The sequence below is a fragment of the Pelecanus crispus genome, chromosome W (assembly GCF_030463565.1).
Source record: "Pelecanus crispus isolate bPelCri1 chromosome W, bPelCri1.pri, whole genome shotgun sequence".
Classification (NCBI taxonomy): Eukaryota; Metazoa; Chordata; class Aves; order Pelecaniformes; family Pelecanidae; genus Pelecanus; species Pelecanus crispus.
In genome coordinates this window covers 4,672,723-4,697,567 of record NC_134675.1, presented here as the reverse complement: position 1 = coordinate 4,697,567, position 24,845 = coordinate 4,672,723, and the positions used below count along the sequence as shown (strand labels likewise).

General features: G+C 46.3%; 1 protein-coding gene across 1 annotated transcript in view; it reads left to right on the top strand.

Moving 5' to 3' along the window:
• The first annotated feature begins 807 nt into the window (after positions 1-807).
• LOC142596487 (ras-related protein Rab-3C-like) overlaps positions 808-24,845 on the top strand; it is a 169,792-nt gene continuing 145,754 nt past the window's right edge. Inside the window, exon 1 of the mRNA XM_075725610.1 lies at positions 808-1,035. Coding sequence (XP_075581725.1) covers positions 808-1,035 — 228 coding nt within the window. The remainder of the gene's footprint in view (positions 1,036-24,845) is intronic.

The window sequence follows — 24,845 nt, the reverse complement described above, 5'->3', positions numbered from 1 at the left end:
GTACTTTTTATAAATGGAACCCATGATCTTTGTACTCTAGAGCAAAATAAGCTTGCTATTTAGCAGCATTCAGTAATCTGTGCTTATTCAGGTGTGTTATATGGATCAGAAGCTGTATTTTAAGGACTCAAATTTGAAAACAGTGGCAACTGTCACTTATGATGATGTTGCATTAACATTGCAAATTCCAAAACTATAGAAGAAACGAGAACTGGAAAAAATCAAGACCTTATTTCAGAAGTATATACCCAACTCACTATTTAGGATCATAGAATCATAGAATCGTTTAGGTTGGAAAAGACCTAATGGTATGATAACTGAAAACAGGTAATGGCAAAATGCTTTGAATAAGGTTATTGGCATTACAAAAGACTGCAGGATATTTACAGTAAAATAAATGTTTCAAGAATTCTATCAGATGTGAAACAGATTAAGCTTTTGCTTGGAAATATACCTCCTATATCATAACCCAGCATTCATCTCTGTCTATATTTCCACTGTCTATTTAATTCATCACATTTTCTGAAAGTAGATCTTTTTTAATGATATACTCAAGAACTGTCCTGGATTTTTAGTTGTTTTGGGTTTTTTTGGTACCAGTCACCAGTGATGTTTACCTTTGATACATCCTCTTTTGCAATCGGAAGTATTACCATGGATACAAGAATCATAAAAAAGACAAGCCTCTGTGAACTTCTTCTTGAGTTCATTCATATCTGTTATCAAAATTTCCAATAAAAACTGAATGTTTCCAGTTTTATACGATACAAGAGACAATAAACTATTTCTTTTTATTTTATATTACAGATGGCATCTGCTCAAGATTACAGATATTGCCAGAAAGATACATCTGACCAGAACTTTGATTACATGTTCAAACTGCTCATTATTGGCAACAGCAGTGTTGGGAAAACCTCCTTTTTGTTCCGATACGCTGATGATTCCTTTACGTCTGCATTTGTAAGCACAGTTGGGATCGATTTCAAAGTAAAAACGGTTTTCAAAAATGAAAAAAGAATTAAGCTACAGATTTGGGTAAGCCAAAAATAATAATTCTATGAACTAAGCAAGCTGTAGCAGTTTGATAGATAACATTTAAGCTACTGTAGGTTTGCACTGAATGTCATAACCTTTATATATATATGGCATAGTAATGAAAAAGCAATTAATTATTTCATGCATCATTTTTCTGTCTTGAATAATAGAGTGTAGACAGTATTTTTAAGGTATTGAAGTATAGCAGAGTATATATTCCGAATTAAATTCCATTAAGAAATAACACAGGTTGACAAATATTGGTATCTGTGCAGCAAGGTATAAACAACTGTGCAATATATAGTCTATTGAAAGTGATACACATTATTAAAGAGTATCTTAAAAGACCAGTTAGGATCTGGTTTCTTCCCATAAAAAATATAAATTCATGTAAGAACTATGATAGTGGATGCATAATAGAAGGCATAATTTTTTGCTCTGTCAGTTACCTTTGTCATCCTGCTCACCTGAAACCTCTTCCTTCTTCTGCTGAGGAAGCAAACATGTGGAAAGAGAAAGTATAACAGCTGTGTTTCCCAAGTGTACAAAACCCCTCATCCCTTGCCTACACCTCAGAGATGGTAGAAAGATGCCAAATACAGGAAAGTGTGATGCCAGGGAATAGCTGTTCTTTTCTGCAAACTTTCCTCAGAAAGAAAGGATAGCCAATACTTATTTATGCAGGAGCTGCTGATGCTCACATCTCCTAATTCTTGGGTGACAGGGTGATACTCAAAGGAGGGGAGGATAGCAGAATGTTTAACAATGTGGGATCTGGAATTAAAGCTTCAGGTCTTTGCTGGTGTTTGAAGATTTTGAGCAATGTTTCCTTTGTGAGGTATTTGTAACAGCCTTATGTCCTGGTTTCAGCTGGGATAGAGTTAATTTTCTTCCTAGTAGCAGGCATAGTGCTGTGTTTTGGATTTAGGATGAGAAGAATGTTGATAACACACTGATGGTTTAGTTGTTGCTAAGTACTGCTTATGCAGGTGCACAAGAAAGTGGGAGGGGGCACAGCCGGAATAGTTGACCCAAACTGACCAAAGGGCTATTCCATACCATATGACGTCATGCTCAGTATATAAACTGGGGGGGGTTGGCTGGGGAGCAGCGATTGCTGCTCGGGAACTGTCTGGGTATCGGTCAGCAGGTGGTGAGCAATTGCATTGTGCATCACTTGCTTTGTATATTATTATTATCATTATTATACTGTTACTATTAGCATTACTATTTTACTTTATTTCAATTATTAAACTGTTCTTATCTCAACCCAGGAGTGTTTCTCACTCTTACTCCTCCGATTCTCTCCCCCATCCCATCGGGGTAGGGGGAGTGAGCGAGCGGCTGCATGGTGCTTAGTCGCTGGCTGGGGCTAAACCATGACACCTTATTAACAAAAATTTTCTTTTTTGTGCATGAATACAAGTAATTTAAAAATGTATTTAATGATGGGCAGCCATTAAAACTTGGGAAACCTTGGATCAAATACAACCAGGTCATCTAACATATTTTGAACATCAGATAAAGTGAATATGTTTTTAATATGGCACAAAGGTGAATTTCCCAGAGTTTCCTAGTCTATATCTCATTCATGTCTTCTTAGGTAGGCTGCAGACCTTGATATCTCAAATCGTTTGTTGTTCTGTGCCCTCTAGGAACTGGAACACAGACTCTTTGCCTCTCAACTTCTCTACATTTTTAAGCTTAGATTCTTACTACTATCATGAGTATAACAGTGCTACATACTATGTAACTATGTGTTATGTGTGTGCTTTCACTGCAGTAACATGCTAGTTTCATTGTAGTACTTCAGTGCTGGAGATCACATGGTAATTCACATTGACATTACCTTTTTTTTTTTGTAATGGAGCAATAAAATTGTTTCCACATTATAGTTTTCCCATTAAAATTTTAATGCCAGTTCTTAAAAAGCCTTGTCATTGCCAAATGAACTCAAATTGCAACAGCTCACTATTGCTGTTTGCACTTTTTAGATGGAGTATTCTGCATTGGAGCATTGTGTTGCAGTTATGCTTGCTAGAGTAAATCTGTTGACTGTTGCACCCCTGGGACCTTAAATAAAATCAGTTAAGTATCTCAGAAAGCTATTCTAGTGCACAAAATCTGAAATAGAGCACTATTACCCCATCTTGTAAGCTATATCAACAGCTGTATTGTTCTTAATATGTGGTATCTGTGTAAGTAACACCTGTCTATATTATACTTTATTAGTTTTCTTTGGTTATTCAAATGTCTTTCCAAAATGAATAGCACTCCTGCAATATCCATTTCTATTTCAAACTACATTTATGAAAGACCATTTATATTATATAAAATATAAAACTGAACGAATCAGAGGGAGTGTGATTTGATGTTAATTCTGAGTAGAACCATGCATGAGCTTATAACACTTCCTTCAAAATCACTGGCAAAGTATTTGGTGACATCATATAATAAATGATATTCAGCATATATGAAATAAAACATTCTGAAAAATCTCACAGGTTTGAATAGTCAGAAGAAACTGGAAATGAAGTGCAACTTCAAAATGTGTTCTGAATGATGAGATCAGAACTGAATTATTTTTCCATGTACTGCAGTGAAGAAATACATAGAATGCCACTGTTCTGCTGTCCTTGCCTGGCAGTAAGATACATAAATGTGTAAATAGTAATGGTGTTAAAGTCACTAAAATTCCCTAGCTAGAGACACGGTTGATCCAACATGTTTCCAGTTACAATTTTGTACATATTTTTTGAGGGTAGACATTTAAACTTCATGCTTAATAGCCATTTCAGCATGATACTTTGTGTTCAACTTAAAGCATGTTGGAGCTTGGAGCACTGATTTCCTCAGAATAGGATTATCATATGTTTACCAGTGAAGTGGGTCAGTTTGTTTGAAAGTCAGCATGGGCACTCGAGGAAGCAGAGTCATTATTTGTTAATAAAATTCACTGTATGATTATTACAGATGAACTAGCAAGGGTTAACAGGTTGTAGATGCTGTCTTACATACCAGGATGCCCTGCAAGTCTTTTGTTTGTTTGAGTTTTTTTCTTGCTTTGAGGCAATGGTGCCTTATTCTTGGATTCAAAGAACCTGAACTGAATTGTCTTCTTTTATTGTTCATGTCAGGGAGGATGTGGTGCTCTCTACTACTTATCATTATTACTTTTTCATATGGTCAGAAAAAGCCTGCTGTGATCACTGTAAGGTTTGCTTTTTTTTCCCTTCTGAGCCAAACACCTTCTTCCCACAATATTTCTTACTGGAAGTGAGAGATGTTCAGAGTTCAAGTGCTATATTCATTAGTGAAGGAACATTAAGTTGTCATAGGACCACCAGCTGACCCTGAAATTTTGTTTCACAGCAACTTATAAAAGTGACAACCCTGGTATGGACATTAGAAAGAGAGCATATTAAAAGGTTTTTTACCTTTCAGAATCATAGAATCGTTTAGGTTGGAAAAGACCTTTAAGATCATCCAGTCCAACCATTAACCTAACATTACCAAGTCCACCACTAAACCAATTAAGGGCAGAGTAGCAATTTCATGTTTCCTGGTTTGGTGGCTGGATTATTTATAATGAAACTAAAAACTAGGAATCATTAAGGTTGGAAAGGACTTCTAAGATCATCAGTCCAACCATCAACCCAACACAACCATGTCCACTAAACCATGTCCCCAAGTGCCACATGTACCCATCTTTGAACACTTCCAGGGATGGTGACTCCACCACCTCTCTGGGCAGCCTGTTTGTCGTGGTTTAGTCCCAGCCAGCAACTCAGCACCACGCAGCCGCTCGCTCACTCCCCCTACCCTGATGGGATGGGGGAGAGAATCGGAGGAGTAAGAGTGAGAAACACTCCTGGGTTGAGATAAGAACAGTTTAATAATTGAAATAAAGTAAAATAATAATAACAATATAATAATAATAGTAATAATAATATACAAAGCAAGTGATGCACAATGCAATTGCTCACCAACCGCCGACCGATACCCAGACAGTTCCCGAGCAGCGGTCGCTGCTCCCCGGCCAACCCCCCCCAGTTTATATACTGAGCATGATGTCATATGGTATGGAATAGCCCTTTGGTCAGTTTGGATCAACTGTTCTGGCTGTGCCCCCTCCCAGTTTCTTGTGCGCCTGGCAGAGCATGGGAAGCTGAAAAAGTCCTTGACTAGCATAAGCAGTACTCAGCAACAACTAAAAACATCAGCCTGTTATCAACATTCTTCTCCTACTAAATCCAAAACACAGCACTATGCCTGCTGCTAGGAAGAAAATTAACTCTATCCCAGCCGAAACCAGGACAGTATCCATCCCTTATTCTATACCATCTACGTCATGCACAGGCCCTCCCCTTTCCAATGTGTTCTAATTAATCACCACCGCTTTCCCTATCTTGATATACACACAGATATCATTCCCTTCGTCTATGGCCCATCCCTCTAAAATGTCCATTGAGTTCATTTAGCCCATGACTTTGGGTTCCATCTGTCATCACAGTCTTTCAGAGCAGGAGAGGTGGTGTGCAGTGTTGGACTGTTGCATGCTGAAGTCAGTTCTCATTCCAACATGGTTTCATCAAAGTTCATTTTCATTAAGCTGGGCAATTCTTACTGCAATACCATTGATGTGGCATATAGCAATCATAATATACAGTATTATATAATTAATATTAACCTACTATATTATTATATTAACATGCAGTTAAGAGATAACATATAGTTAAGAGATAACATACAGTATTATAAAACAATTAATATCATACAATTCAGTTCATTAGCTATTTTCACCCAAAATCAAATTCCCTTGAGGTACACATTGGGCTTCCCCATCCTTTCGCATCACCCACCAAGTGCACCCAGGTCCTTGAGCAAAAGCAATCCCACGAATGGGTTTGCCTTTGCCAGAGGGGGAAGTAACCCAGACTGTCTTCCCCAGCATATTTTTCATGTGCACTACAGGAACTTTATCTCCTTCTACAGTACGTAGAAGTTTTGATTGGGCAGGGCCAGCTCGATTGGCAGATCCCCTGGTGTTGACTAACCAGGTGGATTTTGCTAAATGCGTATCCCAATGTTTGAATGTCCCACCACCCATTGCTCTCAGGGTAGTCTTTAACAATCCATTGTATCGCTCAATTTTCCCGGAGGCTGGTGCATGGTAGGGGATGTGATACACCCACTCAATGCCGTGCCCTTTGGCCCAGGTGTCTATGAGGTTGTTTCGGAAATGAGTCCCGTTGTCTGACTCAATTCTTTCTGGGGTGCCATGTCACCACAGGACTTGCTTTTCAAGGCCCAGGATGGTGTTCCGGGCGGTGGCATGGGGCACGGGATATGTTTCCAGCCATCCAGTGGTTGCTTCCACCATGGTGAGCACATAGCGCTTGCCTTGGCGGGTCTGTGGGAGCGTGATGTAATCAATCTGCCAGGCCTCCCCATATTTATATTTCAGCCATCGTTCAATATACCCGAGGGGCTTGAACTGCTTGGCTTGCTTGATTGCAGCACATGTTTCATACTCATGAATAACCTGTGCAATACTGTCCATAGTTAAGTCCACCCCTCGATCACGAGCCCATTTATACGTTGCATCTCTTTCTTGATGGCCTGAGGCGTCATGGGCCCACCAGGCTATAAATAATTCACCCTTATGTTGCCAGTTCAGATCCACCTCAGCCACTTCAATCTTAGCAGCCTGATCTACTTGCTGGTTGTTTTGATGTTCTTCAGTGGCCCGACTTTTAGGTACATGAGCATCTACATGACGAACTTTTACAACCAGGTTCTCTACCCGGGCAGCAATATCTTGCCACAATGCGGCAGCCCAGATTGGTTTGCCTCTGCGCTGCCAGTTGCTCTGCTTCCATTGCTGCAGCCACCCCCACAGGGCATTTGCCACCATCCATGAGTCAGTACAGAGATAAAGGACTGGCCACTTTTCTCGTTCAGCAATATCTAAAGCCAGCTGGATGGCTTTCACCTCTGCAAACTGACTCGACTCCCCTTCTCCTTCAGCAGTTTCTGCCACTTGTCGTATAGGACTCCATACAGCAGCTTTCCACCTCCGATGTTTTCCATCAAGACGACAGGACCCATCAGTGAACAGGGCATATTGCTTTTCATTTTCTGGCAATTTATTATACAGTGGGGCCTCTTCAGCACGTGTCACCTCCTCCTCTGGTGATATTCTAAGGTTTTTTCCTTCTGGCCAGTCCATGATCACTTCCAAGATTCCTGGGCGACTGGGGCTTCCTATTCGAGCCCGTTGTGTGATCAATGCAACCCACTTACTCCATGTAGCATCAGTTGCATGATGTGTAGAGGGGACCCTCCCTTTGAACATCCAGCCCAGCACCACCAGTCGGGGTGCCAGCAGGAGCTGTGCTTCAGTACCAACCACTTCTGAAGCAGCTCGAACCCCTTCATATGCTGCCAGTATCTCCTTCTCAGTTGGAGTATAACGGGCTTCGGATCATCTGTATCCCCGACTCCAAAACCCTAGGGGTCGACCTCGAGTCTCCCCTGGTGCTTTCTGCCAGAGGCTCCAGGTAGGGCCATTCTCCCCGGCTGCAGTGTAGAGCACATTTGTAATATCCTGCCCTGCCCGGACTGGTCCAAGGGCTACTGCATGAACTATCTCCCATTTAATTTGTTCAAAGGCTTGTTGTTGCTCAGGGCCCCATTTGAATTCGTTCTTCTTCCGGGTCACTTGATAGAGAGGGCTTACGATCTGGCTGTAATTTGGAATATGCATTCTCCAAAACCCCACAACGCCTAAGAAAGCTTGTGTTTCCTTTTTGCTAGTTGGTGGGGACATAGCTGTTATTTTGTTGATCACATCCATTGGGATCTGATGACGTCCATCTTGCCATTTTATTCCTAAAAACTGGATCTCCTGTGCAGGTCCCTTGACCTTACTTTGTTTTATGGCAAAACCAGCCTTCAGAAGGATTTGGACTATTTTCTTTCCCTTCTCAAAAACTTCTTCTGCTGTATTGCCCCACACAACGATGTCATCAATGTACTGCAGATGTTCTGGAGCTTCACCCTGTTCCAGTGCTGTCTGGATCAGTCCATGGCAAATGGTGGGGCTGTGCTTCCACCCCTGGGGCAGTCAGTTCCAGGTGTACTGAACACCCCTCCAGGCAAAAGCAAACTGGGGTCTGCACTCTGCTGCCAAAGGGATGGAGAAAAATGCATTAGCAATATCAATTGTGGCATACCACTTAGCTGCCTTTGACTCCAGTTCATATTGGAGTTCTAGCATGTCTGGCACGGCAGCACTCAGCGGCGGTGTAACTTCGTTCAGGCCACGATAGTCCACTGTTAGTCTCCACTCCCCATTAGACTTTCGCACTGGCCATATGGGACTGTTAAAGGGTGAGCGAGTCTTGCTGATCACTCCCTGGCTCTCCAGTCGACGAATCAGGTTATGGATGGGAATCAGGGAGTCTCGGTTGGTGCGATATTGCCGCCTGTGCACAGTTGTGGTAGCAATCGGCACCTGTTGTTCCTCAACCTTCAGCAACCCTAAAATCGAAGGGTCCTCTGAGAGACCGGGCAAGGTGGACAACTGTTTAATTTCCTCTGTCTCCAAAGCAGCTATACCAAAAGCCCACCGGTACCCTTTTGGGTCCTTGAAATACCCTCTCCTGAGGTAGTCTATGCCAAGGATGCACGGAGCCTCTGGGCCAGTCACAATGGGGTGCTTTTGCCACTCATTCCCAGTTAGGCTCACTTCAGCTTCCAGTACAGTTAGCTGTTGGGATCCCCCTGTCACTCCAGAAATACAAATGGGTTCTGCCCCTCTATAGTTTGATGGCATTAGGCTACACTGTGCACCAGTGTCCACTAGAGCCTTATACTCCTGTGGGTCTGATGTTCCAGGCCATCGAATCCACACAGTCCAGTAAACCCGGTTGTCCCTTTCCTCCACCTGGCTGGAGGCAGGGCCCCTCTAACACTGGTCACAGTATTCGCTGTTCACTTCCTGTAAATGTGAATCAAAAGTCCCCTGACCAGGGTCGGAAGTAAAATTAGCCCTCTTACTCTGTCTGGGGAACTGCTCACTGGAAACTGGAGCTGCAATTTTCCTGGGAGAACCGCCTTTTCTAATAGTTTTTCCTTGCAACTCACGCACCCGTGCCTCTAAGGTTGAGGTGGGTTTTCCATCCCACTTTCTCATGTCCTCTCCATAATCACGCAGGTAAAACCACAGGGTGCCCCGTGGTGTGTATCCTCTATATCCTCTCTCTTGAGCATAGGGACGTTGACTCCTAATGGCTGAGACACTGGTCCATGCAGGTGGGGAGTAGGACAGATCCTCTCTGAGTTGTTGGAACTCTTGGCACAGTTTTTCCACAGCCGAGACACAGGCCTGTAGGGAGGAAGAGAGCTTTTCTTCGTAGTCCCGGAGTTGTCTAGCCACTTCATCCACCGTTGGTGCCTCGTCATCTTTCCAGGCTAGTATTGCCAACGAGTTGGAATACGATGCTGGTGCGCTCCGTACCACCTTCCGCCACATGGATTGTGTGCACCTGACTTCATCTGGGTCTTTGGGTAACTGCTCATCATTCAGGTCACTGAATCACCTCCAGCACGCCTAATTCCCTCAGGTACTGGATACCCTTCTCTACGGTGGTCCATTTGCTTGGGCGGTATAAAACATCCTCCTTGAAGGGATACCTTTCCTTTACGCCTGACAGGAGTCGCCTCCAGAGGCTGAGCGGTTTTGCCCCTTTTCCAATTGCTTTGTCAATGCCCCCTTCCCTGGAAAGGGATCCCAGCTGCTTGGCTTCCCTACCCTCTAAATCCAGGCTACTGGCCCCGTTATCCCAGCATCGGAGCAGCCAGGTGATGATGTGCTCGCCTGGATGACGACCGAAATATTTTCGCATATCTCGCAGCTCACTCAGGGATAGGGATCGGGTGGTCACCATCTCATTTATGGGTTCTTCCTCCTCTGGTTCTCGTGATGGCCCTGGTTCATCTTCATCCCTTACTAAACGAACTGATTTCCTCGTGTATTTTTTCTTCTGTATAGGGGCAACTGATACCGGCGCAGGTTGGTTCTCTGGTTTAGCTGCAGTGCCTGCCACTGGGGTTGGAGTAGCTGCAGTACCTGTGGTGGGTGTTGGAGTAGCCGCAGTGCTTGTGGCTGTGGTTGGAGTAGCCACAGTGCTCATGGCTGTGGTTGGAGTAGCCACAGTGCCTGTTGTTTTGTCATCAGATCCAGAGACCCTCTCTTTCCCTTGAGGGTACTGAATAGTGTTGAACAGGGCTCTAAAAGCATGGGCCAGTCCCCAACATGTTGCAATGAGTTGTGTCTCTTTGGAGTTGCCAGGGTGACAACATACTTTTTCCAAATACTTTACTAGTTCTTCAGGATTCTGCACTTGTTCAGGGGTGAAGTTCCAAAACACTGGAGGTCCCCACTGCCCTAGGTACTTGCGCATACGATCCCACACACCCTGCCACTCCTAACTCTCCAGCCTTGGGGCAGATCTCTGGATGATAGTCTTAAATTGCTTACTAACCTTTGTCAAAACCAAAACAATATTCCCAAGGAGTATCAATAGAAGTATCTTAACTGCCCAGGGATGTTCAAAATATTGAAAACTTTCTGTAATGAGGGAGGAAGCATTATAGAATATGGTAATGAAGGTGCCATTCTGTAGTTCCTCCACAACAAACGTCTCCGAGGGAAAGGTATAATTGCTAACTCTCTCCATGAGGTGGTACCCGAAGTACAGTAATGACTTGTGTATAAAACCCAGATACAAAACCATGCTCAAGGTCAGGATTTTGATAAGGAACCTCCCAATCAAAACATCCTTAATCACTACAGAGCATAGCGCAATGCACAGACCGACACCAAGCTTTAATATGCACAGCCAAGAAAAGAACATGGTACAGATCAAATGAACTAATATCATGACCGGCAACTGTTAACGGATTCCTTAATACACTCTAGTTAATCTGTTCTTATCTCAAACCCTTCGCGCCCCACGTTGGGCGCCAAAAAGGACTGTCGTGGTTTAGTCCCAGCCAGCAACTCAGCACCACGCAGCCGCTCGCTCACTCCCCCTACCCTGATGGGACGGGGGAGAGAATCGGAGGAGTAAGAGTGAGAAACACTCCTGGGTTGAGATAAGAACAGTTTAATAATTGAAATAAAATAAAATATTATTGATAATAATAACAATATAATAATGCTAATAATAATAATATACAAAGCAAGTGATGCACAATGCAATTGCTCACCACCCGCCGACCAATACCCAGACAGTTCCCGAGCAGCGATCGCTGCTCCCCGGCCAACCCCCCCCAGTTTATATACTGAGCATGACGTCATGTGGTAAGGAATAGCCCTTTGGTCAGTTTGGATCAACTATTCTGGCTGTGCCCCCTCCCAGTTTCTTGTGCACCTGGCAGAGCATGGGAAGCTGAAAAAGTCCTTGACTAGCATAAGCAGTACTCAGCAACAACTGAAAACATCAGCATGTTATCAACATTCTTCTCCTACTAAATCCAAAGCACAGCACTATGCCTGCTGCTAGGAAGAAAATTAACTCTATCCCAGCCGAAACCAGGACACTGTTCCAATGCTTGACTACTCTTTCCATGAAGAAATTGCTCCTAATACCCAATCTAAAGCTCCCCTGGCGCAGCTTGAGCCCATTTCCTCTTGTCCTGTCGCTTGTTACTTGGGAGAAGAGACCAACACCCACCCCAGTTCCCTCAGCTGCTCCTCATAAGGCCTGTGCTCCAGACCCTTCACCAGCTTTGTTGCCCTTCTCTGAACATGCTCCAGCACCTCAATGTCTTTCTTGTAGTGAGGGGCCCAACACTGGACACAGTATTCCAGGTGCGGACTCACCAGCGCCGAGTACAGGGGGACAATCACCTCCCTGCTCCTGCTGGCCACACTATTCCTGATACAAGCCAGGATGCTGTTGGCTGCCTTGGCCACCTGGGCACACTGCTGGCTCATGTTCAGCTGGCTGTCAAGCAGCACCCCCAGGTCCTTTTCAGCCAGGCTGCTTTCCAGCCACTCTTCCCCAAGCCTGTAGCATTGCATGGGGTTGTTGTGACCCAAGTGCAGGACCCGGCACTTGGCCTTGTTAAACCTCATACAGTTGGCCTCGGCTCATCGGTCCAGCCTGTCCAGGTCCCTCTGCAGGGCCATCCTACCCTCCAGCAGATCGACACTCCCACACAATTTGGTGTCATCTGCAAGCTTACTGAGGGCGCACTCAATCCCCTCATCCAGATCATTGATAAAGATATGAAACAAGGCTGGTTCCAAAACAGAGCCCTGGGGAACACCGCTTGTGACCGGCTGCCAAATGGATTTAATTCCATTCACCACAACCCTCTGGGCTCGGCCACCCAGCCAGTTTTTTACCCAGCGAAGACTACGCCCGTCCAAGCCATGAGCCGCCAGCTTCCTTAGGATAATGCTATGGGAGACGGTGTTAAAGGCTTTGCTAAAGTCCAGGTAGATGGCATCCACAACCTTTCCTTCATCCACCAGGCGGGTCACCAGGTCATAGAAGGAGATCAGGTTGGTCAAGCAGGACCTGCCTTTCATGAACCCATGCTGGCTGGGCCTGATCCCCTGGTTGACCTGCACGTGCCTGTTGAGTTCACTCAAGATGAACCGCTCCATAATCTTCCCCGGCACCGAGGTCAGGCTGACAGTCCTGTAGTTCCCCGGGTCCTCCTTCCGGCCCTTCTTGTAGATGGGCGTCACATTGGCAAGCCTCCAGTCATCAGGGACCTCCCCTGTTAACCAGGACTGCTGAGAGATGATGGAAAGGGGCTTGGCAAGCTCCTCTGCCAGCTCCCTCAGTGCTCTTGGGTGGATCCCATCTGGCCCCATAGACTTGTGAGCATCCAGGTGGCATAGCAGGTCATTAACTGCTTCCTCCTGGACTATGAGGGTTCCATTCTGCTCCCTGTCCCTGTCTTCCAGCTCAGGGGGCTGAATACCCTGGGGATGACTGGTCTGGCTATTAAAGACAGTGGCAAAGAAGGCATTGAGTACATCAGCCTTTTCCTCATCCTTGGTGGCAATGTTCCCCCCTGCATCCAGCAAAGGATGGAGATTCTCCTTGGCTCTCTTGTTGTTGTTAATGTACTTGTAAAAACATTTTTTATTCTCTCTTACAACAGTGGCCAGATTGAGTTCTAGCTGGGCTTTTGCTTTTCTAATTTCCTCCCTGCATGACCTAACAAGATCCCTGTACTCCTCCTGAGTTGCCTGCCCCTTCTTCCAAAGGTGGTAGACTCTCCTTTTTTCCCTTAGTCCCAGCAAAACTCCCTATTCAGCCAGGCCGGTTGTCTTCCCCACCAGTTGGCATTACAGCACATGGGGACAGCCCACTCCTGCACCCCTAAGACTTCCTTCTTGAAGAAGGCCCAGCCTTCCTGGACCCCTTTGCCCTTCAGGACTGCCTCCCAAGGGACTTTCCCAACCAGTGTCCTGAACAGGCCAAAGTCTGCCCTCCAGAAGTCCATGGTAGTGGTTTTGCTGGCCCTTCTCCTTACTTCTCCAAGAATCGAAAACTCTATCATATCATGGTCACTAGGCCCAAGACGGGCTCCGACCACGACATCTCCCACGAGTCCTTCTCTGTTTATAAACAGCAGGTCAAGCGAGGCACCTCCCCCTGGTAGGCTCACTTGCCAGCTGCGTCAGGAAGTTTTCTTCCACACACTCCAGGAACCTCCGAGACTGTTGCCTCTCTGCTGTGTTGTATTTCCAGCAGATGTCCGGCAAGTTGAAGTCCCCCACAAGAACAAGGACCAGCGATTGTGAGACTTCTGCCAGCCTCTTATAGAATGCTTCATCTATCTGTACATCCTGGTTGGGTGCTCTATAGCAGACTCCCAGCAGGATGTCTGCCTTGTTGTCCTTCCCCCTCATCCTTACCCAGAAGCACTCGACCTTATCATCACCACTGTTGAGCTCTATACAGTCAAAACACTCCCTAACATACAGAGCCACCCCACCACTTCTCCTTCCTTGCCTATCCCTTCTGAAGAGCCCATGGCCATCCAGTGCAGCTCTCCAGTCATGAGAGTCATCCCACCATGTTTCTGTGATGGTGACTAAGTTGTAGCTATCCTGCTGGGCAATGGCTTCCAGCTCCTCGTGTTTGTTGCCCATGCTGCGTGCATTGGTGTAGATGCACTTGAGCCGGGCTATTGATTTCGCCCCCAACGTTGCCATGCCACCCTCGGGCTCCTCTCTAATGAGCCTGGTTATATCCCCTTCCCCCTTCGAACCTAGTTTAAAGCCCTCTCGATGAGTCCCACCAACTCATGAGCGAGAATCATTTTCCTCCTTGGAGATAGCTGAACTCCATCTGCTGCCAGCAGGCCTGGTGCCATGTAAACCTCCCCATGATCAAAAAAAACCAAAAATCCACTGATGGCACCAGCCTCTGAGCCACTTGTTAATCAGCTTGGCTTTCCTGTTCCTTTCAGCATTCTTTCCTGCCACTGATGGGATTGAGGAAAACACTACCTGTGCTCCCAATCCTTCAGCCAATCATCCCAGTGCCCTGAAGTCCCTTTTGATTGCTTTTGGACTTCTCTCTGCAACCTCATCACTGCCAAACTGCATAACCAGCAGTGGGTAATAATCGGAGGACCATACCAGACCAGGGAGTTTCCTAATAACATCTCTAATCTGGGCCCCAGGGAGGCAGCAGACTTCCCTGTGAGCTGGGTCTGGATGGCAGATTGGGCCCTCAGTTCCCTGCAGGAGGGAATCACCTACCACAATTACCCTCCTTTTTTTCTGAACAGGGGCACTCATAATGCATGGGGGGCTGACTGACTTGCCCTAGGTACCCCGTGGATGGACCTTCACCTGCATCTTCACTTGCCTGGCCCTCAACTCCCAGAGCCCCATATCTGTTGTGTAAGGGCAGCTGGGAAGGTGAGGGAGGCCAGGAGGGGATTTGCCTACTGCCCCCTGGGCAGGGACCTGTTTCCATTCCCCCCTATCTCTTGGATCCCCTCCTTCTGCTTGCCGGCAAGAGGGCAGGGGATCCTCTGCTCCTTGTGGGGCCTCCGCCTGCTGCCTTGGCCCCAGGGACAGCAGGGTGTGGCTCCACCAACCCTCTCACACTCCCTGATACTCCTCAGCCTTTCCACCTCCTCCTTCAGCTCTGCCACCAGGCTGAGCAGATCATCTACCTGGTTGCAGCCAAGACATTTGCCATCTCCACTGCCCTCCGGTACAAGCGACAGGCTCATGCACTCCCTGCAGCCAGACCTGGACGGCTGCATGTTTGTGCAGGAGCTCCGGCTGGGTCGCCGCATTCCTTCTGGCGGCGGCTTTTAGGTGAGTGGAAACCGTAGCTGCTAGGTCCTCTCCTAGGAGGGCGATGACCACTGCCTGAGTTTCCCTTTAGAGCCAGAAGGGGGACTGCGCCCTGTCCGCACGTCCCGCCTACCCGAAGTTACGCGTCACGCTCCTGATCGTCGCGCTCCCTGGGGGCTGCTTTTATAGGTGAGGGGATTTGGCCGCCGTCACTCCTGTCCCCGCCCACGCTGAGTCAGAGCTGCCCCATGTCAGCAGCTCGCTCTTTCCCGCTCTGGGGGCGGGGGGGCCGGGGTACCCTCTCTCTCCCTGCGCTTTTGCATCTGTACTTTTGCCACCTATTTGCCCGTTCAGGAAGGGTCCCCCGTTGCAAAACTCCACTCCGGAGCCCTTCGCCTCGCTGGCTTTTTCTCCTTTTAAAGAGAAAAATTCCATAAAAAAGGCATTTTACCCAAAAAGGTATTGATTTCTCAACAGAAACTATAAGAAATTTTGGAAAGGAATTTTCTCTGTATCCAGGTGTCGTGGCTTAGCCCCAGGCAGCAACTAAGCACCACACAGCTGCTTGCTCACTCCCCCCTACCCCGATGGGATGGGGGAGAGAACTGGAGGAGTAAGAGTGAGAAACACTCCTGGGTTGAGATAAGAACAGTTTAATAATTGAAATAAGGTAAATTAATAACAATATAATAATGATAATAATAACAATATACAAAGCAAGTGATGCACAATGCAATTGCTCACCACCCGCCGACCGATACCCAGACAGTCCCCAAGCAGCGATCGCTGCTCCCCGGCCAACCCCCCCCCAGTTTATATACTGAGCATGATGTCATGTGGTATGGAATAGCCCTTTGGTCAGTTTGGATCAACTATTCTGGCTGTGCCCCCTCCCAGCTTCTTGTGCACCTGGCAGAGCATGGGAAGCTGAAAAGTCCTTGACTAGCATAAGCAGTACTTAGCAACAACTAAAAACATCAGTGTGTTATCAGCATTCTTCTCATCCTAAATCCAAAACACAGCACTATGCCTGCTACTAGGAAGAAAATTAACTCTATCCCAGCCAAAACCAGGACAAAACCAAATAAGCTATTTTAATTATTCAGGATCAATAAAATTCAGACAAATCTTTCAGTACACTTTAAGCTGTGAGATGTAAGTTATACTTACTAAGCTATCATTTTAAGAAGCAAGAATAAGTCTATTTCTAAAATGCAATTAATGTTGACAGCATTCCTTAACATGAAATCAATTGTGCTGCCAGGTCCTGTGAACCATTTCAATGGCACATTTAAGACATCTGTACAGCTGCAGTGAATCTACAAAGAAAAAGCAAGCCCATACAGGCTCTTCACTGCATTTTAATAAGATTCATGTTGTAGATTAGAGCAGTGTTGCACTCCTGCTGTGCAGTTGTTGCTTTGAAATTGGAGGACCAGAGCCTTGGATGGGATCCATAATGTAAATACCATAAAAAGGGGAGTGTAGAAACAGTATTTAAAGCTCACATTTGCGTTCTGCTGCTCAGTGCAAGCTGTTTCCCTGTGCTGTGTTAGAACAGCTTGAAGTAATTCTGAAATTATGCTGGGCTGAGAGGGGCACAAGTGACTGAGGGAGGATGGGGGTCACATAGAAGCAACTAATTTTTATTTAACACTACTGAATTTGCATTATATTCTGGATGTAAGCTTAAGTGTATATCTTTAGAAGCCAGAGCCATACAGGGCTCTGTATCACATCAGGATAATATTTGTAGTAGCTAACACATTACGGGCAATGCACCCAGCTTTTACACATGAAATGATAGCATCAAGCAAAACAGCATCTCTGGAGGATTTAGCTCTGTATTTAGATTGTTATTTCTTGCACTGGTCAGCTAGGAAAAATCAGTTAGGATATCGGTTACATTTTTTTTCTAATAAAGAAGCTGCTTTTTCTACTTTTATTTCTTTTCAGTGTAGTTGAAGGCTAATCTCCTTCAATATTTTCTGAATAAATATATTGTTGTTCTGTAATCATCTAGATATTTTCTTGACTCAGATTGTTTTATTACTCACTGCCCATAAACAAATTCTTTCCACACTTTTTAACTGTTATGACTTTCTTTATTCATTAATTGCAGTTTGAGAAATACAGAGAATTCTGCCTCAGTGAATTCAGTCAGCAACTCAGATGGAAGTTATTGATGGTGTAATTTAGCCAACTTGTTAACTCTAAAATTAGGATGGTACCGAGGTATAAAGAGTTTTTACTTTCCTGCCCATCAGGTTATTATTTAGGTGTATTGATAAAAAAGAAAAAGGAATTTAAGCCTGTTGCAGGAAAACAGTTATTCTGTTCTGAAAGCAAGAATGATATTTGGTAGACATTTTTGCCCCATATAGATTGGACACTACTGACTTCGGTTTATTTTATTTAGAAATAAAGCCAACTCTGCAGAAAGGAGTGTGAAGTAACCTCTCATAGGGGTTTCTGGTTTTCCTATCTAGATGGTTTGGTCTGTCACACTGGGTAGCAAAGCCTATATTTGTTCAGCTTAATGAATCATTCTAGGATAAGCTGAGCTACAAAAAGCCTGGAAATGTAATATATCATAATTCTATATTCACCTATAAATAGGACTCATACTTTCTGCAGACTCCTGAAGACTTCTGCGACTGCTTATTTCTGACCTCTTCTCCAAAAGATATTCAAATTCTAGTCATCATAGGACACTTTTTAACAGCAATAAGTGCAATTTATTTAATGTAATTTCTTTGGAGACATCTGTTTGTGTCTTCCCTTGTGGTTTAATCCCAGCCAGCAACTAAGCACCATGCAACCGCTCGCTCACTCCCCCTGCCCTGGTGGGACAGGGGAGAGAATCGGAAGAGTAAGAGTGAGAAACACTCCTGGGTTGAGATAAGAACAGTTTAATAATTGAAATAAAATAAAGTAAAATAGTAGTAGTAATAATAATAGCAATAATAATAATGTACAAAGCAAGTGATGCACAATGCAATTGCTTGACAACAGATACCCAGACAATACCCAAGCAGCGATTGCTGCCCCCTGGCCAACCCCCCCCAGTTTATATACTGAGCATGACGTCATATGGTATGGAATAGCCCTTTGGTCAGTTTGGATCAACTATTCTGGCTGTGCCCCCTCCCAGTTTCTTGTGCCCCTGGCAGAGCATGGGAAGCTGAAAAGTCCTTGACTAGCATAAGCAGTACTTAGCAACAACTAAAACATCAGTGTGTTATCAGCATCCTTCTTCTACTAAATCCAAAACACAGCACTATGCCTGCTACTAGGAAGAAAATTAACTCTATCCCAGCCGAAACCAGGACAGTATCCACCCCTTATTCTATACCATCTACATCATGCACAGGTCCTACCCCTTTCCAATGCATTCTAATTAATCACTACCAGTTTCCCTATCTTGATATATACACATAGATATCATTCCCTTTATCTAGGGTCCGTCCCTCTAAAATGTCCATTGAGTTCATTTAGTCCAGGACTTTGGGTTCCATCTGTCAACACAGTCCTTCAGGGCAGGAGAGATGGTGTGCGGTGTTGGATTGTTGCATGCTGAAGCCAGTTCTGGTTCCATCACCGCTGCACAGTGCTCAGTTCCATCAAAGTTCATCTTCATTAAGCTGGGTAATTCTTACTGTACTACCATTCATGTGGCATATAGCAACCATAAAAGAGATGACATACAGTATTATAGAGCAATTACCAACATACATTTCAGTTCATTGGCTATTTTCACCCAAAATCAAATCCCCTTGAGGTACACATGGGGCTTCCCCATCCTTCTGCACCAAGTGCACCCAGGTCCTTGAGCAAAAGCAATCACACAAATGGGCCTGCCTTTGCCAGAGGGGGAGGTCACCCAGACTGTCTTCCCCAGCATATTTTTCATGTGCACTACAGCGACTTTATCTCCTTCTACAGTACGTAGAAGTTTTGATGGGGCAGGGCCAGCTCGATTGGCAGATCCCCTGGTGTTGACTAACCAGGTGGCTTTTGCTAAATGTGTATCCCAATGTTTGAATGTCCCACCACCCATTGCTCTCAGGGTAGTCTTTAACAGTCCATTGTATTGTTTGAGTTTCCCGGAGGCTGGTGCATGATAAGGGATGTGATATACCCACTCAATGCCGTGCTCTTTGGCCCAGGTGCCTATGAGAGTGTTTTGGAAATGAGTCCCGTAGTCTGACTCGATTCTTTCTGGGGTGCCATGTCGCCACAGGACTTGCTTCTCAAGGCCCAGGATGGTGTTCCGGGCGGTGGCATGGGGCACGGGATATGTTTCCAGCCATCCGGTGGTTGCTTCCACCATGGTGAGCACATAGCGCTTGCCTTGGCGTGTTTGTGGGAGTGTGATATAATCAATGTGCCAGGCCTCCCCATATTTATATTTCAGCCATCGTCCTCCATACCAGAGGGGCTTGAACTGCTTGGCTTGCTTGATTGCAGCGCATGTTTCACATTCATGAATAACCTGTGCAATGGTGTCCATAGTTAAGTCCACCCCTCGATCACGAGCCCACCTATATGTTGCATCTCTTTCTTGATGGCCTGAGGTGTCATGGGCCCACCAAGCTATAAATAATTCACCCTTCTGTTGGCAGTCCAGATCCACCTGAGCCACTTCAATCTCAGCAGCCTTATCTGCCTGCTGGTTGTTTTGATGTTCTTCAGTGGCCTGACTCTTGGGTACGTGAGCATCTACGTGATGTACTTTTACAACCTGGTTCTCTACCCGGGCAGCAATATCTTGCTCAGGGGCCCATTTGAAATGGATTTTTTTCCAGGTCACTTGATAGAGAGGGCTTACGATCTGGCTGTAATTTGGAATATGCATTCTCCAAAAACCCACAACGCCTAAGAAAGCTTGTGTTTCCTTTTTGCTAGTTGGTGGGGACATAGCTGTTATTTTGTTGATCACATCCATTGGGATCTGACGACGTCCATCTTGCCATTTTATTCCTAAAAAGTGGATGTCCTTTGCAGGTCCCTTGACCTTTGTTTTATGGCAAAACCAGCCTTCAGAAGGATTTCCACAATTTCTTTCCCTTCTCAAAAAGGGGTCTCCTCATCACGTGTCACCTCCTCTTCTGGTGATATTCTGACGTTTTTGCCTTCTGGCCAGTCCATGATCACTTCCAAGATTCCTGGGCGACTGGGGTTTTCATATTCAAGCCTGTTGTGTGATCAATGCAACCCACTTACTCCATGTAGCACCAGTTGCATGATGTGTAGAGGGGACCCTCCCTTTGAACATCCAGCCCAGCACCGGCAGTCGGGGTGCCAGCAGGAGCTGTGCTTCAATACCAACCACTTCTGAAGCAGCTCGAATCCCTTCATATGCTGCCAATATCTCTTTCTCAGTTGGAGTATAACGGGCTTCGGATCCTCTGTATCCCCGACTCCAAAACCCTAGGGGTCGACCTCGAGTCTCCCCTGGTGCTTTCTGCCAGAGGCTCCAGGTAGGGCCATTCTCCCTGGCTGCGGTGTAGAGCACATTTGTAATATCCTGCCCTGCCCGGACTGGCCCAAGGGCTACTGCATGAACTATTTCCCATTTAATTTGTTCAAAGGCTTGTTGTTGCTCAGGGCCCCATTTGAATTCGTTCTTCTTCCAGGTCACTTGGTAGACAGGGCTTACGATCTGGCTGTAATTTGGAATATGAATTCTCCAAAACCCCACAGTGCATAAGAAAGCTTGTGTTTCCTTTTTCCTAGTTGGTGGGGACATGGCTCTTATTTTGTTGATCACATCCATTGGGATCTGACGACGTCCATCTTGCCATTTTACTCCTAAAAATTGGATCTCCTGTGCAGGTCCCTTGACCTTACTTTGTTTTATGGCAAAACCAGCCTTCAGAAGGATTTGGACTATTTCTTTCCCTTCTCAAAAACTTCTTCTGCTGTATTGCCCCACACAATGATGTCATCAATGTACTGCAGATGTTCTGGAGCTTCACCCTGTTCCAGTGCCGTCTGGATCAGTCCATGGCAAATGGTGGGGCTGTGCTTCCACCCCTGGGGCAGTTGGTTCCAGGTGTACTGAACACCCCTCCAAGTGAAAGCAACCTGGGTCCCAAGTCTGCTGCAAATGGGATGGAGGAAAATGCATTAGCAATGTCAGTTGTGGCATACCACTTGGCTGCCTTTGACTCCAGTTCATATTGAAGTTCTAGCATGTCTGGCACGGCAGCACTCAGTGGCGGTGTAACTTCGTTCAGGCCACGATAGTCCACTGTTAGTCTCCACTTCCCATTAGACTTTTGCACTGGCCATATGGGACTGTTAAAGGGTGAGCGAGTCTTGCTGATCACTCCCTGGCTCTCCAGTCGACGAATCAGGTTATGGATGGGAATCAGGGAGTCTCGGTTGGTGTGATATTGCCGCCGATGCACTGTTGTGGTAGCGATTGGCACCTGTTGTTCTTTGACCTTCAGCAACCCCACAATAGAAGGGTCCTCTGAGAGACCGGGCAAGGTGGACAGCTGTTTCATTTCCTCCGTCTCCAAGGCAGCTATACCAAAAGCCCACTGGTACCCTTTTGGGTCCTTGAAATACCCTCTCCTGAGGTAGTCTATGCCAAGGATGCACGGAGCGTCTGGGCCAGTCACAATGGGGTACTTCTGCCACTCATTCCCGGTTAGGCTCACTTCAGCTTCCAGTACAGTGAGCTGTTGGGATCCCCCTGTCACTCCAGAAATACAAATGGGTTCTGCCCCTCTATAGCTTGATGGCATTAGGGTACACTGTGCACCGCTGTCCACTAAGCCTTCTACCCTGTGGGTCTGATGTTCCAGGCCATTGAATCCACACAGTCCAGTAAACCCGGTTGTCCCTTTCCTCCCCCTGGCTGGAGGCAGGGCCCCTCTAACACTGGTCATAGTATTTGTTGTTCACTTCTTGTAAATGTCAGTCAAGAGTCCCTTGATTGATATTCAAGGTAAAATCAGCCCTCTTCCTCTGTCTGGGGAACTGCTCACTGGAAACTGGAGCTGCAATTATCCTGGGAGAACCGCCTTTTGCAATACTTCTTCCTTGCAACTCACGCACCTGTTCCTCTAGGGTTGAGGTAGATTTTCCATACCACTTCCTCATGTCTTCTCCGTGGTCACGCAGGTAAAAGCACAGGGTGCCCCGTGGTGTGTATCCTCTATATCCTCTCTCTTGAGCATAGGGACGTTGACTCCTAATGGCTGAGATAAGCGTACGTACAGGTGGGGAGTAGGACAGATCCTCTCTGAGTTGCTGGAACTCCTGGTACAGTTTTTCAGACAGTTTTTCCACAGCCGAGACACAGGCCCGTAGAGAGGAAGAGATACTTTCTTCGTATTCTTGGAGTCGTCTAGCCACTTCATCCACCGTTGGTGCCTCTTCATCTTTCCAGGCCAGTATTGCCAACAAGTTGGCATATGATGCTGGTGCGCTCTGTACCACCTTCCGCCACTTGGGTCGTGTGCACCTGACTTCTTCTGGATCTTTAGGTAACTGCTCATCATTCAGGTCACTGTAAATCACCTCCAGCATGCCTAATTCCCTCAGGTACTGGATACCTTTCTCTATGGTGGTCCATATGCCTGGGCGGTATATAACATCCTCCTTGAAGGGATACCGTTCCTTCACGCTTGACAGAAGTCTCCTCCAGAGGCTGAGGGTTTTTGCCCCTTTTCCAATTGCTTTGTCAATGCCCCCTTCCCTGGAAAGGGATCCCAGCTGCTTGGCTTCCTTACCCTCTAAACCCAGGCTACTGGCCCCGTTTTCCCAGCATCGGAGCAGCCAGGTGACAGTGCGGTCTGCTGGGCGACTACTGAAACCTTTTTGCATATCTCGAGGGTCGAAGAGTTAATTCACAGCCTGATGTGTACTTCAAGGGGATTTGAATTTGGGTGAAAATAGCCAATGAACTGAATAATATGATGATAATTGCTGTATGATACTGTATGTATGCACCCGAGAGTATTGTGCGAGGTGGCAGAGGAGCTTGCCAAGCCACTTTCCATCATCTATCAGCAGTCCTGGTTAACAGGGGAGGTCCCTGATGACTGGAGGCTTGCCAATGTGACGCCCATCTACAAGAAGGGCCGGAAGGAGGACCCGGGGAACTACAGGACTGTCAGCCTGACCTCGGTGCCGGGGAAGATTATGGAGCGGTTCATATTGAGTGAACTCAACAGGCATGTGCAGGTCAACCAGGGGTTCAGACGCAGCCAGCATGGGTTCATGAAAGGCAGGTCCTGCTTGACCAACCTGATCTCCTTCTATGACCTGGTGACCCGCCTGGTGGATGAAGGAAAGGCTGTGGACGTCATCTACCTGGACTTTAGCAAAGCCTTTAACACCGTCTCCCATAGCATTATCCTAAGGAAGCTGGCGGCTCATGGCTTGGACGGGCGTAGTCTTCACTGGGTAAAAAACTGGTTGGGTGGCCGAGCCCAGAGGGTTGTGGTGAATGGAGTTAAATCCATTTGGCAGCCGGTCACGAGCGGTGTTCCCCAGGGCTCAGTTTTGGGGCCAGTCTTGTTTAATATCTTTATCGATGATCTGGATGAGGGGATTGAGTGCACCCTCAGTAAGTTTGCAGACGACACCAAGTTGGGTGGGACGGTCGATCTGCTGGAGGGTAGGATGGCCCTGCAGAGGGACCTGGACAGGCTGGACCGATGGGCCGAGGCGAACTGTATGAGGTTCAACAAGGCCAAGTGCCGGGTCCTGCACTTCGGGCACAACAACCTCATGCAGCGATACAGGCTTTGGGAAGAGTGGCTGGAAAGCTGCCTGGCTGAAAAGGACCTGGGGGTGTTGGTAGAGAGCCGGCTGAACATGAGCCAGCAATGTGCCCAGGTGGCCAAGGCGGCCAACAGCATCCTGGCTTGTATCAGGAATAGTGTGGCCAGCACGAGCAGGGAGGTGATTGTCCCCCCTGTACTTGGCACTGGTGGGGCCGCACCTGGAATACTGTGTCCAGTTTTGGGCCCCTCAATACAAGAAAGACATTGAGGTGCTGGAGCATGTTCAGAAAAGGGCAACAAAGCTGGTGAAGGGTCTGGAGCACAGGCCTTATGAGGAGCGGCTGAGGGAACTGGGGTTGTTTAGTCTGGAGAAGAGGAGGCTGAGGGGAGACCTTATTGCTCTCTACAACTACCTGAAAGGAGGTTGTAGTGAGGTGGGTGTTGGTCTCTTCTCCCAAGTAGTTAGTGATAGGACAAGAGGAAATGGGCTCAAGTTGCGTCAGGGGAGGTTTAGATTGGATATTAGGAAAAATTTCTTCATGGAAAGGGTAGTCAAGCATTGGAACAGGCTGCCCAAAGAGGTGGTGGAGTCACCATCCCTGGAAGTGTTCAAAAAATGGGTAGGCCTGGCATTTTGGGACATGGTTTAGTGGGCATGGTGGTGTTGGGTTGATGATTGGAATGATGATCTTAGAAGTCCTTTCCAACCT